General features: G+C 46.6%; 1 protein-coding gene across 1 annotated transcript; it reads left to right on the forward strand.

Annotated features, from left to right (window-relative positions):
• The first annotated feature begins 2,725 nt into the window (after positions 1-2,725).
• Positions 2,726-5,315, forward strand: irf2bp2a (interferon regulatory factor 2 binding protein 2a). The gene is made up of 2 exons (XM_076077146.1): positions 2,726-3,867; positions 4,196-5,315. The coding sequence occupies exons 1-2, from the start codon at positions 3,042-3,044 to the stop codon at positions 4,912-4,914; spliced, it is 1,545 nt and encodes a 514-aa protein (XP_075933261.1). The 5' UTR covers positions 2,726-3,041; the 3' UTR covers positions 4,915-5,315.
• Positions 5,316-16,347: the final 11,032 nt, after the last annotated feature.

Genomic DNA, 16,347 nt, shown 5'->3' on the forward strand with positions numbered 1-16,347 from the left:
CCTCGCTGAGCAAATCCGTGGCTAAAAATAGCACTGTGAACAGGATATATATGGTAGTCGGGGTACTATGATAATCTTCATGGTTACTGCTCTCTGTTACACATACAGGGGCTGTTTAATTCATTCATTAGTCCTTACATTCACCCTCCTGACATGTTCCACCGTCTGCCACTCTGTGCAGCTATTAATCTGCAAGGCGGGTCACTACAACAACTGCTCGACTGCAGTGAAATGTCCTCACACGTCCTGCATTAACCTCCCTTTGTTATGTGCAACATGTTACAGTGGAGTTTGGTGCTCACTTCAGCAGTTGTGCTAAAAAAGGGTTATATAACATGAATGTTGTTCTCGTGGAGGAGAAGCACAGAAAGAAAAAAAGGACTAAGAAAACATCCAGCGCTGTGTTTGGATTTGGCAGAAAACTTCAGAGAGAATTTGTAATGATTCGCTCCCATGAATAAAAGATGGCCAATATAAAATTGAACAGGCTCAGAAAGCGATAGAAGCAAAATAACGTCATCTCATCAGGTCTGAAATGCTGTCACATGCCGGGTATTCCCCTGGCCGGCACCTACCTTTCACTCTTTATTTAGCTATTTAGCATGTCTCAATTTACATACCGCTCAGCAAAAAAAAAAAAGTTAAAAACAGCATTACAGAACTACTCTACCTAGCTTAGTGGCTTAAATGCTATGGCCGTACTGTGTACATGCTTCATATTGCCAGTCGGAGCCATCTGTGCAAGTCTGGCTTCCTCTCAGTTCTTTGTCGCCTCTGCTCATTACAACTGTGCTTTGCAGCCGCTGCAGCTTTTACTTTAAATCAGTGGATCTTCCCATTATAGAAGCAGGTCATTTAGGATTTAATTGAATCCCAGCATGCCTCCGTCTTGCATAATAGTGTGTAGCTATTTGCTTGCACAACAATCGGCTGAGTGGAAACCGAAGGATCAAAGCATTAGGCAACCGTTTCCCACCAATCTCAAGGAAAGAATGTGTTTATTTTTGCCCCTCACAGCAGTCATTTTCTAACTGTGTCATAAAGCGTTACAACACTTCCTCGTGTTGTTCACCCAACACGGATTGAGGTTTGAGAGAAAGCGGAGATGGGAAACAATGTGTTTATACAGTAGTTTACAGTCTGACGGCACTAAAACCATGTGATCTCCTCAAGGGGATATCGTTGCGTTGCATTGTTAGGCGTGCTTTACAGAAACAATCAAGTTAAATCATATGGCAACTGCACTACCATTATATCTGCTTGGCGGCAACTTTGTTATTTTGTTCGCAAACGGCTCGACATCCCGTAGATGGGTGAGGCGGATGAGGGTACGTGACTAAACATCTTGCTTCCTCTTTCCAACGTCACATGGACTTGCACAAACATATCCTGCTTTGTGTCTGCAGGTTACAGACGCATTGCCTCACCCAAAGCCCGAGGCTAAGCTGCAATGAGTTGGAATGAGCCCAGATGAGAGGGAGGAATCTGAACTACTGGGACACTCCTCCAGTTCAAACATACACTTTTACTTCAGGGGGGTTTTTGGCTGGGGATTTTTTTTTTTTGGCATATGACCTGTTTCTACAAACATTTTCCATCATGTAAAACATAATAGTCGAATCATTCATCTTGCTACACCTCTATACTAACACTTCTGATTTTGTGTTTAATTATGCGCTTACTAAAAAAAATAATAATAATAAAAAAAGGAGTCTGACTGGCTGATTCATTCCTGTGTCATTTCATTTGGTGGTGGCAGATTTGGATGACTGACTGCTCAGTTCATGTGGGCAGAGCTATATTCATGCTGTAACCCCGATCCATTCAAGCTTACAACACACTGGTTGGAAATCCCCACCTCATGACAGAGCTTCCTGGTTACTGGCTAACGGAGGCGCTTTTCTCTCTCATTTTATATATTAACAGGGCAGGAAATTATTGTCTAACAGTGCTAAAAAAAAAAAATATCCAGTCTGTCCGTGTTGAACTCATGTTGGCAAGCTGACACGAAAACGTGGGCAGTAAAACCCCTCCAATAATTATAAAATATGGCCAATGAATTGTATTTGCTGCTTAAACAAAAACACTGTTATGTTTTCTGCACAACGTGTTCTAGGTTCGTTGTATATTTCTATAAAACTGCCACTGTATTACAGTTGTTTTCGACCCACCTCATCCATTGCACAGCAGCAGTAGTAGTAGCAGCTCATGGCGTCGAGGCGCTGTGCATTGAGAAAAACAAGCTGCAGCGTGCGTTTTTCAGCCTGAACCGGATAATGCTCTGAATTTAGGACAAAGCAGCAGTCAACTGGAGGAGCTGGCGACTCTCTCTCTCTCTCCTTCTATCCCCTGGCGGTCTACTGCTAACCTACAGCCACGTTTGTTCATAGAAAAAAAGAAAATTAAAAAAACCTCGCTGCATGCTCGCTGGTGTCGACGGTGCCATATTTTCTTTTTTTTGCAGGTTTGATAATAATAACAGGAGGTTATTCCTTTTACTCGGAGGCGGCGGTGAGGCTGAACTGGGTGCAGTTCTGGCCGAGGTTCAAGTGATTACATTAAATTTAAAAAAAAAATAAAAAAATAAAAAAGAAGTGAGCGACAGAGGCTGCAGTAAACTGTGTGTGTGTGTGTGGGGGGGGGGGGGGGGGGGGGGGATGAGTGGGTGGAGGTGGGGGTGGGGTGGGGGGGGGGGGGGGGTCTGTCGAAGAAATCAAGTCAATAGAAACTGAAGTGGAAGCAGGCGTTTAGAGCTCCGTGGTGACGTCACTGCTCCACATTGAGCCAGTAGTAGAGAGTCAGTGGAGATAGATAGAGGAGCGCCGTAGTAAAGTACACACCGACATGAACGTCTCCCTCTAAAACCTCAACGTTGTCGCTCTAAAAGTCGGGAGAAGACGCCGTTTGTGTATTTTTTTTTCTTCCTCTCGACAACCGGAACTTGCTCTTTGTTGGCTTTTTTTAAAGGGAGCTCGGAGGAAAGCAGGGAAAAGGGAAAACAACATTTTGGGTTTCTTTTCGGGGGGTCGACGACGAGCGCTATGTCGTCCGCGGCGGTCGCTGCTTCTTCCAGGAGGCAGTCGTGTTATTTATGCGACTTGCCCCGCATGCCGTGGGCCATGATCTGGGATTTTACCGAGCCCGTCTGCAGGGGATGTGTCAACTACGAAGGAGCGGACCGCATTGAGTTTGTCATCGAGACAGCGCGGCAGCTCAAGAGGGCTCACGGGTTTCAGGAGGGCAGGTCTCCCGGGCCGGGGAAGTCGCAGAAAGAGATCCAGGCGATCAACCACGCTGCGGCGGGGGACCAAGGCTCCCGGCCGCCGCAGCCTCTGGACCGCTACCCGCTCTCCTCCGACCGCCCGCCGAGGCTGGGTCCAGAGTACCAGTCTGGCAGGCAGGCGAACGGCATTCCCGTCCCCAATGGATTTCCTAAGCCCGACGAGCCGCCAGAGCTAAACCGCCAGAGTCCCAACCCGCGCAGGAATAGCACGGTCCCCCCAAATCTAGTGCCTTTGGTTAACGGGAACATGCCCCCGGTGCACGCAGTCAACGGCAGACCGGGCCAGATGGGACTTCCCTCTGCACTGGCGGGCGGTAGTCCCGCCGACATGGGCAAGAGACCCGCCTCGGTCTCCAGCACCGAGCACGACAGAGAGGGGAAGGAGAAGCACAGACCGGACAGTCTCACGCCGGAGCTCTCCGAGAGCCACAAAAACAGGGCAGACCCGGACTGGATGAGCAAGGGCAAAACAGTGAGGGACCTGATGGCTCTGCACACGTTCGACAACAGGTTCAAGAAGGACCATGCGGCCATGCAACAAAGGGCTATGGTCTATGAGACCAGCGCCACGGCTTCCAAGCCAGGTAAGCATCCAGCAATGTTGAAATTCAAGAATATTTTCTTGTCATTTCTGTGCAATATAAAATTTTATGTTATCTTAATTTACTCATTCGTGCACATGAATAGGTTAACAAAGTGCAAAATGATAAATCTAGTAGTAGGTCTGCAAAATTCAAGGTGCACACATTGTATTTTTTTTTTAACGATTTTGTGGTGTTTGTTATTATTGTTTTGTACTCTGTGGTGCAGCAGGGAACGGCAAAAGTGCACGTCTCTCCACCAGTGTAATTGTTGAGCCATGTCTGAGCTGTGAGACTCAACTATTTCTGTTTAACCCTTTCCCACCTCCAGACAGAGGAAAACACCCCCGGAGCATGAAGAGAAAAGCCTCTCCTGAACCAGACGGAGAGGGGACCGCTGCCAAGCTCAATGGAGAAGGACAGCAGTGGTTACCACCACCTAGTGACGGACTGAAAATGCCTCCAGTTCCCCAGCCAAGCTTCAGCTCTCCCCCTTCCACAATATCCCCCCACTCCCGCACCACCCCGCCTGAGGCGGCCCAGAACGGCCAGTCCCCCATGGCGGCTCTCATCATGGCGGCAGACAACGCAGGTGGGAACAGCTCTCCCAAGGACGCCAACCAGGTCCACTCCACCACTCGGAGGAACAGCAACAGTCCCCTGTCGCCGTCCTCCATGAATCAGAGGAGGCTGGCGCAGAGAGATGCGTCTGGCGCGGGCACGCCCCACGTGCCAGGCATGGACCAAGTGCACCCCCAAAGCATTCCGGACTCCTCGGTACCCGGCAGCATACCCCTGTGCTGCACGCTGTGCCACGAGCGTTTGGAGGACACACACTTTGTTCAGTGCCCGTCTGTGCCCTCGCACAAGTTCTGCTTCCCGTGCTCGAGGGAAAGCATAAAGCAGCAAGGTGCCACGGGTGAAGTGTACTGTCCAAGTGGAGAGAAATGTCCCCTGGTTGGCTCGAACGTACCGTGGGCTTTCATGCAAGGAGAAATCGCCACCATCCTTGCAGGAGACGTCAAAGTAAAAAAGGAGAGGGACCCTTGATTTTGTTTGAACACTTCTTTGGGGAGGGGAAGCAAAAATATGAGTATAAATATATAAATATCACATACATACCATTCAAACAAACTAACGGACTTGTACATATTGGACCCAAGGGAAGAGTATACTTCGTAAACATGGTTGTATAATTTTTGATTTTTGAATACATTGTGTTTCTATATTTTTGAAGATAAAGGTATGTACTCATTATAATGGACTACGTTCCTCTTTGTTGATGTTTAACAAAATTCTTGATGTACTTCTAGGTCTGGTGGCAGTTCCTGTTTAACGTAGAATGTGACTAATGCTACTCTACGAGCACTTGGCAAAACTGAAATGCTTTTAGCTGTACTTGTATGCACTTGTTTAAAAATTGCCAAATACAATTTCTGATCTTGTATGAACTTATTGTCTGGGCTTGCTTCATTTGAGTGAATACGTTACACAGGAACCTGTGGACAGATGGTGAGATAGGGGCTCTGTGCTCTGCTACGCAGGCTTGTTGTGACGGCTCAGGAGACTTGATTTACGCTGCACAACATAAAGCAGGCTGCTGTTTCGAGCTGCAGGACGGCAGCCTTGTTTTATCTGCACACATGCCTTTTTATGATTCATGGAAAAGCATGGGTGGAAAAAAAAACAACCCCCCCCCCCCCCCCCAAAAAACAAGACACATTCCGTCCCAAAGTTGGTCCAGCATGTGCATCACTGTAATTGATGGCAGCGTACAGAAATAGGTGCCAAGTCATGTTCAGTCAGCTGGAATCTGTTGAGTCAGTAACGTGAGAAAGTGCATGATTTCCAACATGATACCATAGTGTAACCGCGTTGTGTAACCGCACAGCCCAAACGTTCCGTCCTAGATAACATTCTTAGCTTGTGCACAGGTGCCACACATTTTCGAGCTTGTATGCAAAATTGTGTTTGACAAACTGGTTATACTTGACACAATCCAGCTTTTGATTCACTGAGCAGTTCGCAAACCCACAACGTATGAATAAAAATCAGCATTTCAAACTACCCTCCAAGCATGAATTCGATACATTAGCACTGCAGCAACACCCCCTTTCAACGTCACCGACGCTGCAACATGCCTCCACGATGCTCAGAGCAGATTTCTGCCTCGGTATGCAATGTGTGCTCTTTCAGAGTAAACAATAACGCTGCTGCTGCCCTACATACCAACCACGGTCTGCATCTCTTCAGATGCAAATTTAATTGTTGCAGATTCATGGCGGCGAGGCCGTAAAAATGGCAATTCTGTCTTCGTAATGGCAAGTAGGCAGCCAGACTCCTCTCTACAAGCAGTGGGCGCCTCATGGGGTCGTTATGTGCCAAGCTGCAGTTACTGTGTCTGCAAAAGAGAAGCAATCTGGAGGCTGTTTTTCGCTCCCTCAGACAAAGAAATCTCACTCGCTCGCTGCTGACACTGCAGCAAGCGGACACTGACATGGAGATTCATATCTAGGAGAGGAAGGGTGGGGGGGGGACTTGGTGTAGTAGGCAGGTGCGTAAATATTTGAGACATCCTGCTCGCGTTTTACTCGAGCCGTCAGTGCAGCTCCCAAATTTCAGCCATGGCCCGCAGATAGTTTTTTCTTTGGGGGGGGTTATCAAGTGCCCATAAAAGGCTCTTGCGTTGATGCTTTTTTGTGCTTTAGTTCCATTGGTGCCCATGAAGCTGTTCCTCAATTCAGCATTCATTGACCTCGCTGTGTTGAAAATGTATTTTGGTAGGCACCTCAGAGTCTTAACAGGGATTACCCGCTCTGTAATAAACTGCATGGTGTTCTTATTACCTGATTGATTCATAATGTTGAATGAAAACATAGCCTTTGCACCCAACTGTTTAGTCAACTAAGAGGGGCACGGATCTTTCTAGTCCCCTGATTGAACGAACTCTCCAGCAAAAAAAAACAGCTTTCACAATGTCATTTGAGGCCGAGAAGCTTTTGACCAACAGAACCCTGTTTTTCCAGAGTATGCTTTTTTTGAAGGCAGCTGTTTGTTTATGGTCCTTTTCCGTTCTTTGGAGACTAATCTTATCAGTTGGACTTCAAACGCAGCCCAGTTTGATAAAGGTTAACACTTCAATGTGCTCACCAACAACACACCCACTGCATATTCCATCGCACATACTGTTCTCAGAGATTTCTTTTGTTAATAGTTGGCACTTTGACCTACTTGTTCCTTATGACAGTGTGCTGGGAGCCAAATTGAAATTGCCACATCCAAGGAAGGCAGGTTTTAATAGCCGGCCATGAAGTATGATGCAACGACGCACAAGAGAACATTTCTCTCTCTCTCTCTCTCTCTCTCTCTCTCTCTCTCTCTCTCTCTCTCTCTCTGTCTCTCTTCCCGTAAAGATTTATCGCAGCAGAGCCAATACCTGTTTGTTCAGTGCTGACTAAAATAGCTTGCCGCCGTATCTAATACAGTGATAATGTGTCCCTGGAAGTGGCTCTGTCATAACACAGTGCTCTGGAGTTGCATAGTTACCAGAGGAACCGGTGCACAGCAGATGCTCCGGTGCAGCCTGTCGATTTATATGCAGGAGGGAACATTATGGAGTGATTTCAGTAAACAACCGCCATGTGAAGACAAGGTCACACAGAGTTGATGGCATGGAGTTCAGCTTGAATATTTATGATCATATATATATATTTTATTTGTTTGTGCGACCGCTCTCCTCTGTTTTCAGTATAATCACGCAGGTGCCTTGTGTGTGTTTAATGACTCACAGGCTTTTCGTTGTGTTTACTATAGGAACCTTCAGGGATTTTTAATGATTAAGCTCCTGCTTATGAGACAAACATTGTTTGACTTTGATGTGCTCTTACCCTGGAACTATTTCAAACCGAGTAAGACATAGCGTCTGAGACAGAGCCAGGTGAAGTCCAGGTGAAACTGATATCACCTGAGGCAAAGATTCATTTAGATTCCTCCTCCTTCCGCTGCGTTATCATAGTAGCTTTTGTCTGAAGCTGCGCGGCGGTTTAGCTTACAGTCATGTAGTTTGCATAGATCCAAGCAAGAAAAATGGCCCCAACCCAGACATTCTTTATCAAGCTGCTGCAACACATCAATGGTCATAAAATTCGACATTGACCGTTTGATTGATTTACTAGACAAGAGTCTAGTTAATCAAGCTAAGTGAAAGGCAATAACAGATAGGTGACGCAGAGAGTCTGTTGCCTCCCCGCCTCTCCTTTCAATGGTTAACTAAAGTGTAGGTCGGTATGCAGTGTTACACAAAGATGCTGCTGTGATAGTAAAGCCATAACTGGGTTGGTCAGGGTTCACATTTGTTGTCTTCGGAGCGTTTTCTCTAGCCCGCTCAGATAAGCATGTGTTTGATGTTTCTGGTTCACTTACGCTGGTTTAACTATTGATGTCATGGAGAAATACTTACAGAATCATTATAAGCACATTATAAAGTCTATGAACCACATGTATAGACAGTCATTTCCTTAGAAAGAGTATGGCACTAATGCGGACGACATCTACATTGCAGTGCATTATAAATTCAAATCCTTTGGCATTTATTTTACATTAGAACGTTGAATATGGCCCAGTGGGTGGGCGGAGGGAGGGGATGTGTGGGAGACAGTGAAGCACTCGGTGTAGCCAGCTGTTTCACTAATGAATCTATGTTTAGCACAATAAATCAAGAGGCATGCTCGTGCTGCTGTAATCCCCTGAAAGCGAGCGGAGACTGGGACGCGCCAAAAGCAGAATCTGGTCCACATTTCTCCCCTCCCAGTATAACTGATCCGCATGGTTAATTTTAGACCTGTCAGGGAAAACAAGGTCACAGCAAATGTTGTATCGAGGACACGCTCGTATCTGCCTCTTTTTTTTCTTCTGTTCATCAATCAAAGTTTCCCTTTGGAGTTGGGCTCGGGCTCCTGCGAGACTAGTAATGACGGTTTCTGCTCTCAGCACCGGGGGAGAAGCCGGAGCTCCAACCAGCAATTAGGAGGAGCACGGCTGAATCCGCAAGACCTGTAAAATTTCCCTTCTGATTATTGGCTTGCTCCACAGAGGGTTTTTTTTTTTTTTTTACATCTGACTGGTCCGGCCTGGTTACCATGAAGGCCTGATTACAGTGCTGAGTGCCAAATTTGTTTGCTCTCAGACTGGTATGAGGCCCAATTACTGCGAACGGCCTTTACGAATCGTTCTGTGCTGTTCTGAGTTCAATGAGTTTTAATCTTTTTTTTTTTTGCATAATGGCTATTTTCTATGAATAGTATCAGCAAGAAACAAAAAACAGTGTATTTTAGAGGTCACACAAACAAAATGTATGTTTTCATTATACTTTTAAGATATTTTAGTGTCTTCCCCTCCCCCTCCCCCTACACACACACTTGTTTGCCTCTACACTTCTTTATACACACCGTCGTCATACTTTGTGAACCTAATTCTCCCTATTTTTCTTGCATATCTACATCTGTCTGCCTTCTTCCCCCTCTGTCCTTCCTTTTCTCTCTGACTGGCGGTTACGCTCACACTCTCGATATAACTATATTCCTCCTCTCTGCTGTGGTTGTTGTCGTGAATCAAGTCTGTGAAATGGAAATGAGGACTCTCTCGCTCTCTCGCTCTCAGCCTCCCTCTCTTTTCCAGACATCAAAACGAGGCTATGCCTCCAATGTTTTTCTCAGATCTTGGAGTGCTGCCAAATCTTATAAGTGGAGCAGAGAGAGAGAGAGAGAGAGAGAGAGGTGGAGGAGGAGAGTGAGCAGAATGCAGAGGAAGGAGAGGGGGCGCAGCACAAAAAGATGAAAGGAGAGAGGATGAAAAATGAACAAGGGAAAGAGGCAACGTGGAGATGAGGACAAAGCATGGGACTGATCCAAGAGCATTTGGGCTTTTTCTCATATTATAGCCGAGCCCAGCACAATCCCTCCTTTTTTTCTGCTGAGCAACTACTCCTAAGCTTCTGGCTCAGGATCAGCTGATAAGATGGCTTGCTGCTACTATGCCAAATGAAAAATGGGAGGCGAGAGAGGGGAGTGTGATCTCCTGCAATCGAGAATGTCTGGTACACAACAGTATGGCTGTAGAGTAAAGCCCAGGAGGGGCTCTAAATTTATGAAATTTGTAATGTAAAAAAAGACCCCTGCACATTTGAACATCTATAGAGATCCAATTGTGTAAAACAAAAGTCATGACTTCTCTTTTTCTCTGACTGAACTCTACTTTCCAGACAGAGGGGAGGGGGCATGCCAGTCACAGTATTAAGATGCTTGTTGCCACCTCTGACACGAGCCGAGCCAAAGTTAGATTCAGCCGTCAATCTGAAGCCGCACTAAAAGTAAACAGCAGCTAAAGCACAGCTTTTCTCTTGAAGGATCCGCCGCCAGCCGCTCTGCACTTTGCAAATCGCAAATGAAACCACGGTTCCTCAACACGCCGCATGTATTGAAAGAAAGACAGTGAGCCAGACCCTTTCAAAAACAGATGCAACCATAGTGATTGACTGTCTACTAGCGTGTCTGTCAGCTTTGTGGAGATTAGTCGTGTGTGTGTGTGTGTGTGTGTGTGTGGTAAAGGCATAGGGGGGTAGCAGGTGACTGTTTGTCCCTCTGCACTCCCGAGGTGCTTTAGTCAGCTAAGAGCCTGGACTCAAATGGATGGGATGGCACGTGAGGGCCATATGTGCAAAGCCTCGTATGCTGTAGTACCATGTAGGGTAAGGCAGAATGTGCCTGAAGTCACCGCACTAAGAATAAGCAGATCATTTCAAACAATGTGCTGGTGCAGACATCCATGTTGAGATAACAGCTACAGCGACGCAGTGAAATGTTTGATCTGAATGCAAGCTGCCTTTGCTCTGCTGGTCTGTGAAGAGCCTGACGGGGGGACGGGCTGGTGGGGTGATGAATGCCTCGGCCTCCGGGGCGTGTCAGCAGATCCGTGGTGATGCATTATGGGACGCTCATTTCCTCGAGTCCCTGTCTGTTTATCAAACCGCTCCTCCGCAGGGCCTCGGCCGCGGACAGTCATCGCCAGGTCAAGCTGGGACACGGCGCTCAGTGTGTGCATGCAGAGAGATCAGCTGCCTCCACCACAACCGCACAATCAAGCTTTCACCGTCGCGTTGCCAAACAACAAAGCGCCACAACAATTGTCTGGGACAACTTTTATGTGCTGCATAAAACCAGGATTCCTGAGAGATCCTCAGTGTGTTGTACATCGCCTTTCATCTCCTTGAAGGCATACAGTTGTCAGAAGATAAGAACAACACTCAGATATTCTGTCTTTATCTGCGAATGTGACGTGTGTACATGCCCACACACACACACACACACACACACACACACATATATAAGCACATGCATAATAATACCCATCCACGAGCTCGCTGTAGTTTCTTTGTATGTTACATAACTGTGAGTGGGAGAAATTTCTCCTCTGAGTGCTAATGTTGTTGTCAATCAGGGCTTTATAGTGGCAGCCAGTGCACAATCTCTGCAGAGGCAGAATAAAGCTTTTATCGCCTTTGTTCACCCTCCCTTGCCTGTCAAAATGCTCTATTCTCTTGCTTCTACCTGCGCCTCTTGTTCCTCCCTCTCTTTGTGTCTGCGTGTGTTGGAAATCATTTTTCTCGAGAAGTGTTTACGTCTCACAGCCATGGAACATTTGAGTTGGAGTTAAGGAGCGAGAGGAGGTCAGGTCAACATAGAGAACAAGTGGGGCCTGTGTTTGACAGGTGTGTGCTATTATTGGAGCCGGTGACTTCGAGTGTATTACACAACTGTGTCGCTCGGACTGGTTTATTTAGACCGCCAGCAGAGCCTTCGGAGTATCTGATAACTCGGGCAGAGCATGTCACAACAGGTGTCGTGGGGGGTGGGGGATAATGGTACAGTAAATAAGAGACGGGTTTTTATAGCTCAAGGTTGGTCTCAAATTTGGAGCGCTTGGAGAAAGCATTCCCGAGTGTAATTCTGCGGCACTGGCACAAAGGCCATCCAGTTGGCTGGATCCAACAAAAGCACACTTGTATTTAGCCATCATCAAATAGAGTATGCTAATGACAGGTTGTGCTCGATATACTGTATACATGTCTGCTGCTCTGTAATGATATAATCATAGAGCAGAAACCGCACCCCTCCCTTGTCTTCCTCTTTGGTTGGAATGTGCAGGGGGAGAAAAATGATCCAATGTCATCCGGAGTGATGGAAGCTTCTCTGTTGAGCCAGAGGGATATGTTCAGGGGCTAGGAGGAGGGAGGGGGGGCCGGGGGCGGATATTTCTGGTTGAGTGTGAGTTTGAGTAAGTCCGGGCAACAAGCCAAGCATGCCGATGGAGGGGAAGGGAGGGTTTTGGAGCGAGAAAGGAGGGAGATAGAAACCCTTTTGGGCTGGTGCACTGTCAGCTTCACTAGCACACAGCTGCTTCTGGAAAATGCTGCACCCTGCCCTACTAAACCACCAGGCATGACATGAATAACAAGAATGGCCGAGCCGTCAACAGCGGATACTTTTTCTTTTGACGTGGGCCTAACAGACTGGTACAAATGCCCTGGCCTTGCACATAGTGGAAAAATCAACAATGAGGGGGACACCGGGGCACAATGTGGAAACGGAATCCCGGGTTTAGAAGGCTTTGTCTGGACAAGGACGCAGTTGACACAGACCCTGAAGGCTTTGGAAAAGGCTGTGCAACAAAATGCCAACTGATGTGTTTTGATGGGGGTTACTTGTTCAGCAGCCAGTCACTAATTATAGACTCAGAAGAAGCCCCTAATTTGCTCTCAGCCAACGTGGAGCTTTTGCAAAATTTCCCTTCCAAGCGACATGTGTCATTTATGTGAAGACGGCGGCAGAAAAACGAGATCACACACGCATGCGTCGCTTTGTTTCCAGCATGACCAGTCAACACTCCTGGGTCTAAGTACAGCCTTTTCCAGCCGTGTGTGAGTGTTGCTCTGCAGATGAGATAATGCTAGCCCTCATGCGTCAATGAGGTTGTTAGCCACGATGAAGCCTCCCCGGTGTTGACATTTCCCTTCCCAACCTGTCTGAACACATAAGGCCATGGAGGCTCCTCTCAGGCTGACTGTAGCCATAGCTGATAAAGAGGTGAGTCACCCGCTTATCCATCCTGCTCTCCCTGGCAGCACTCTTACCCTTAACCCCCGTCATCCTCATTCACAAGGCCTTATGTGTACACCCAGCACATGGTGGATTGTATGAATAGCAGCGACCGCGTGGCTCGCCGCTGACACCTGACATTTTCATGCCCGAGCAAGCCGCTGATACATTTGGCGCTTGGCACGCATTCCTCTCCCGGGTTTATCCATCTGTTGATGTAGAGCCCAACCCCCCCTCCAGCCACTACTATGTTCTCGTAACATAACACGAGGCTCGCCTTTCCCTCTATTCATCTTAACATGCGAGCACTTCATGGCACAGCCGTCGCCCCTCCCTCCTCCATGTTTTTCTCTGGCTCTCGCTCTCCCTCCCCGTGGTGCTGCCTTTCTTTCCCTTCACACGCAAACAACACAGTCCACCCGAGTCATTAGTCTTCAGGTTGGCGTTCAGCTGGTCTCAGAAACCCACAAAGATGGAGAAACCAAAAAAGTGAGATGGGAACTGCGTGAAGCTGGAGTGATAGTGCTGGCAACAGACAGAATGTACGATTGTGCGGAGGCAGGGTGCTTCCTGGCTGCCTGCCAACTTCCAGCAGCAGCACTGCAGCATGTCAATGTGTCCGTTGCCAGGGAAACAAGGAGAGCACACACAGCAACACAGCCCATAGAACGCCATGTCGTTACATTTGTCCCTTCTTTCTTTAAAATGCTCAATGAAATCATACTGCTCTCTTGTCCAGCGAGGAGCATCGGGCAGAGTTCACCTTCAACCTCCCCCTCTGCTCAGGGGCCTCAGCCAACCAGAAGGAGTCGCAGCAACATGGACACGATCCCTCACTGGCTTCCCAACCAAGAACATGGCCCATTGTGCTCACAGGTGATCAAGACCAGTGACGCTACTAATTTGTGGGAATCAACACTCACAGTAATTGTAGCACACAGGAGCGAGTTTACTAGCAGAGAAGAAGACTTGGCTCAATGTTACTTTTGGTGGTCATGGAGACCTACTGTATGTACTTTTCTTTGAAAATAAAATTCAATAAGGTCTTTGAGAGAATAAATAAATGTAAAATACGTCCTCCGTGGGCTCTGCAGGGTGTGAATTGCGTCGTCCTCACTGCACATGTTATCAGGTCGGTGATTGTACCCTGCAGCAAGCAGCTTGGCTGTGAGTTATTACTGGCGGGGGTATACTCCTCCATCAGGCATTGTGAAAGAATGACCTCAGATACATCAAGCAGAGCGGTGGCTCTGTTGCAAAGTCACAACTTGCAACATAAGTCATTAGTCTGTTGAGCCACAAAGTGCCACAGCAACCTAATCGGTCTGTCTCAAGCTGTGACCTTGATCAGAGTACCTTCTCTATCGCTTTGCGGACACTATACTGCCCCCCCCCCCCACATTTAATAGTGAAAGTAAAACATATTTATCTTAATGTTGCCTTTGTGCTGTGATACAATCTGTCACTCTGGAACAGCCTGTATTGTGCTCTGTTTAAGGCATATACTTTGTAACACAAGCTGTTTGCAGTGACCTCAGAAAGAAACTGCTACGCCTTTATCTCTCTACGTGTCCCCAGCTCTGTCTACAGTCAGGCTTTTTAAGTATCGGCCATGATTTCAATGAATGGCATGTCTTGTGGCCATATGTAAAACGTTAATATGTTTGAACATAAGCCCTTAAACGCCAGTGATTAGCTTTAAATCGAATAACCACATGATGGTCTGATTACAACACAATGAAGGCAAATTGTTTACTTTTTCATTTGGGTGAATATTTCTGCGCAGCTGGACAGCTAAAGGACAACTCAGTCAGCCCCACCTAACCTGGCACTCTTATCCAAGTCTGGCTCCGTCTGTGCTCATATCACTGGAGGGGGAAGGGGGTGTGCCAACTATAGCGCCTTAGTACTTTTCAGAACTCTATCTGTGCCTGAGAGTGGCCTAACAGCTGCTGCAGTGTCTGAGCTTGCTCGGGGACGCAGATGAAAGTGCTGATGTGACCTGTTATTTTGGGTTGTGTGCTGCCCTGGAGGCCAAGGCATTTTTGGAAGAGTCCGGGTAAGATTGTTGAGGGTTGTGTGGGGGGCGGGGCCGTGCCCAGAGGGGATCATAGCTGAGAGTTTCTCCTAGAATGCAACGTGACCCTCATTGCCACATGGCGCTGTGGGAATCCTGAGGGGGTGTGGAATTGCTGACAGTAACGGGCTGAGCGATGGGCACAGACATGAGCACAGAGATTGATGTCTCTGATGATTGCCGGTATTTCTGGTTGTCTTTTGTTCTTGAAGGGAGGGGCTGCTGATGGCCTGTCATGCTCTGAGTTTTACACATTGTTTGATCTACACTACACTTTGTGTTGAGTTTCAAAGCCACTCTTGACATTGAAAACACAACTAACTCACCTCAAAGTCCATTTAGTAGTCAAGTCGATATAGTCCAACGTCACAAATCATAAATTTGCTTCAAGGTCGTACATTTAACACATCCTAGCATCTTCATCAACAGATATTTTACTTTTAAGCCAACATGGAGGAAAAGCCCTTGAAGTGCTCTGAATAAATGGAACATTTGAAGATCTATGATTCCATGACAACCATGATGTCTGATGAAAATCCTGCGTTATGATCCAAAGATCCAGACAGCTACTAAACAGCTACTGGATAGACTTTGATGTGATTGTTTCTCCAGCTTCATATCAGTAAAATAGTCTCATATTAGTCTTTTAATATTTTATGATGATATTAATTGTTGTATGCTCATATTATTAAGGTATACTATATATGTATATTATGTCATAGTAGTGTGAGGAGCTGTAGTACTCATGTCTGTATTGATATGCCTGGCATAATAAACGACATCACAAACATAACATGTGTCAAAGATATACAAATAACAAGTTTGAAAATATACAATCAAAAATAACAACATTACAGTATAAAATTCCCAACTGTACTTCGGTGGTAGTACTGGCATTATTAATAGAGAAGGTGAAACTTAATTAGGGAAATACCTTTTCCATTGTCTACCGTACCCTGGGTATTGCCCTGTGGGTTCTGTGGTAAACAAACAAAAGTTATGTTTACATTCAGTGTTACTCACCAAAATGCATTGCAAAGACCCCAGGGATCCTTTAACAATATTAATGTTAGGAGTATCAGCATTCCTAGTGATATATATTTTTCGCTCAGCAGTTTTCATTTTTAAACCGTGTGCTGTTACCTCGACCTGTTCCTTGCCTAAAGCGAGCACTACCTCTACACTTCGTCTGCTGGCTCCACAACTTGTTTCTGTCAATACATATAATTCGTAATGTTCTTTTTCCCTCCTTTC

This window comes from Anarhichas minor, unplaced genomic scaffold, assembly GCF_050575085.1.
Source record: "Anarhichas minor isolate MPS153535 unplaced genomic scaffold, ASM5057508v1 ptg000058l, whole genome shotgun sequence".
NCBI lineage: Eukaryota > Metazoa > Chordata > Actinopteri > Perciformes > Anarhichadidae > Anarhichas > Anarhichas minor.

Bases quoted from the DNA above. Each gene is read 5' to 3' on its own strand.
- irf2bp2a (XM_076077146.1), top strand. From the start codon at position 3,042: ATGTCGTCCGCGGCGGTCGCTGCTTCTTCCAGGAGGCAGTCGTGTTAT. The intron at 3,868-4,195 runs GTAAGCATCCAG...TCCCACCTCCAG, and splicing joins CGCCACGGCTTCCAAGCCAG to ACAGAGGAAAACACCCCCGG.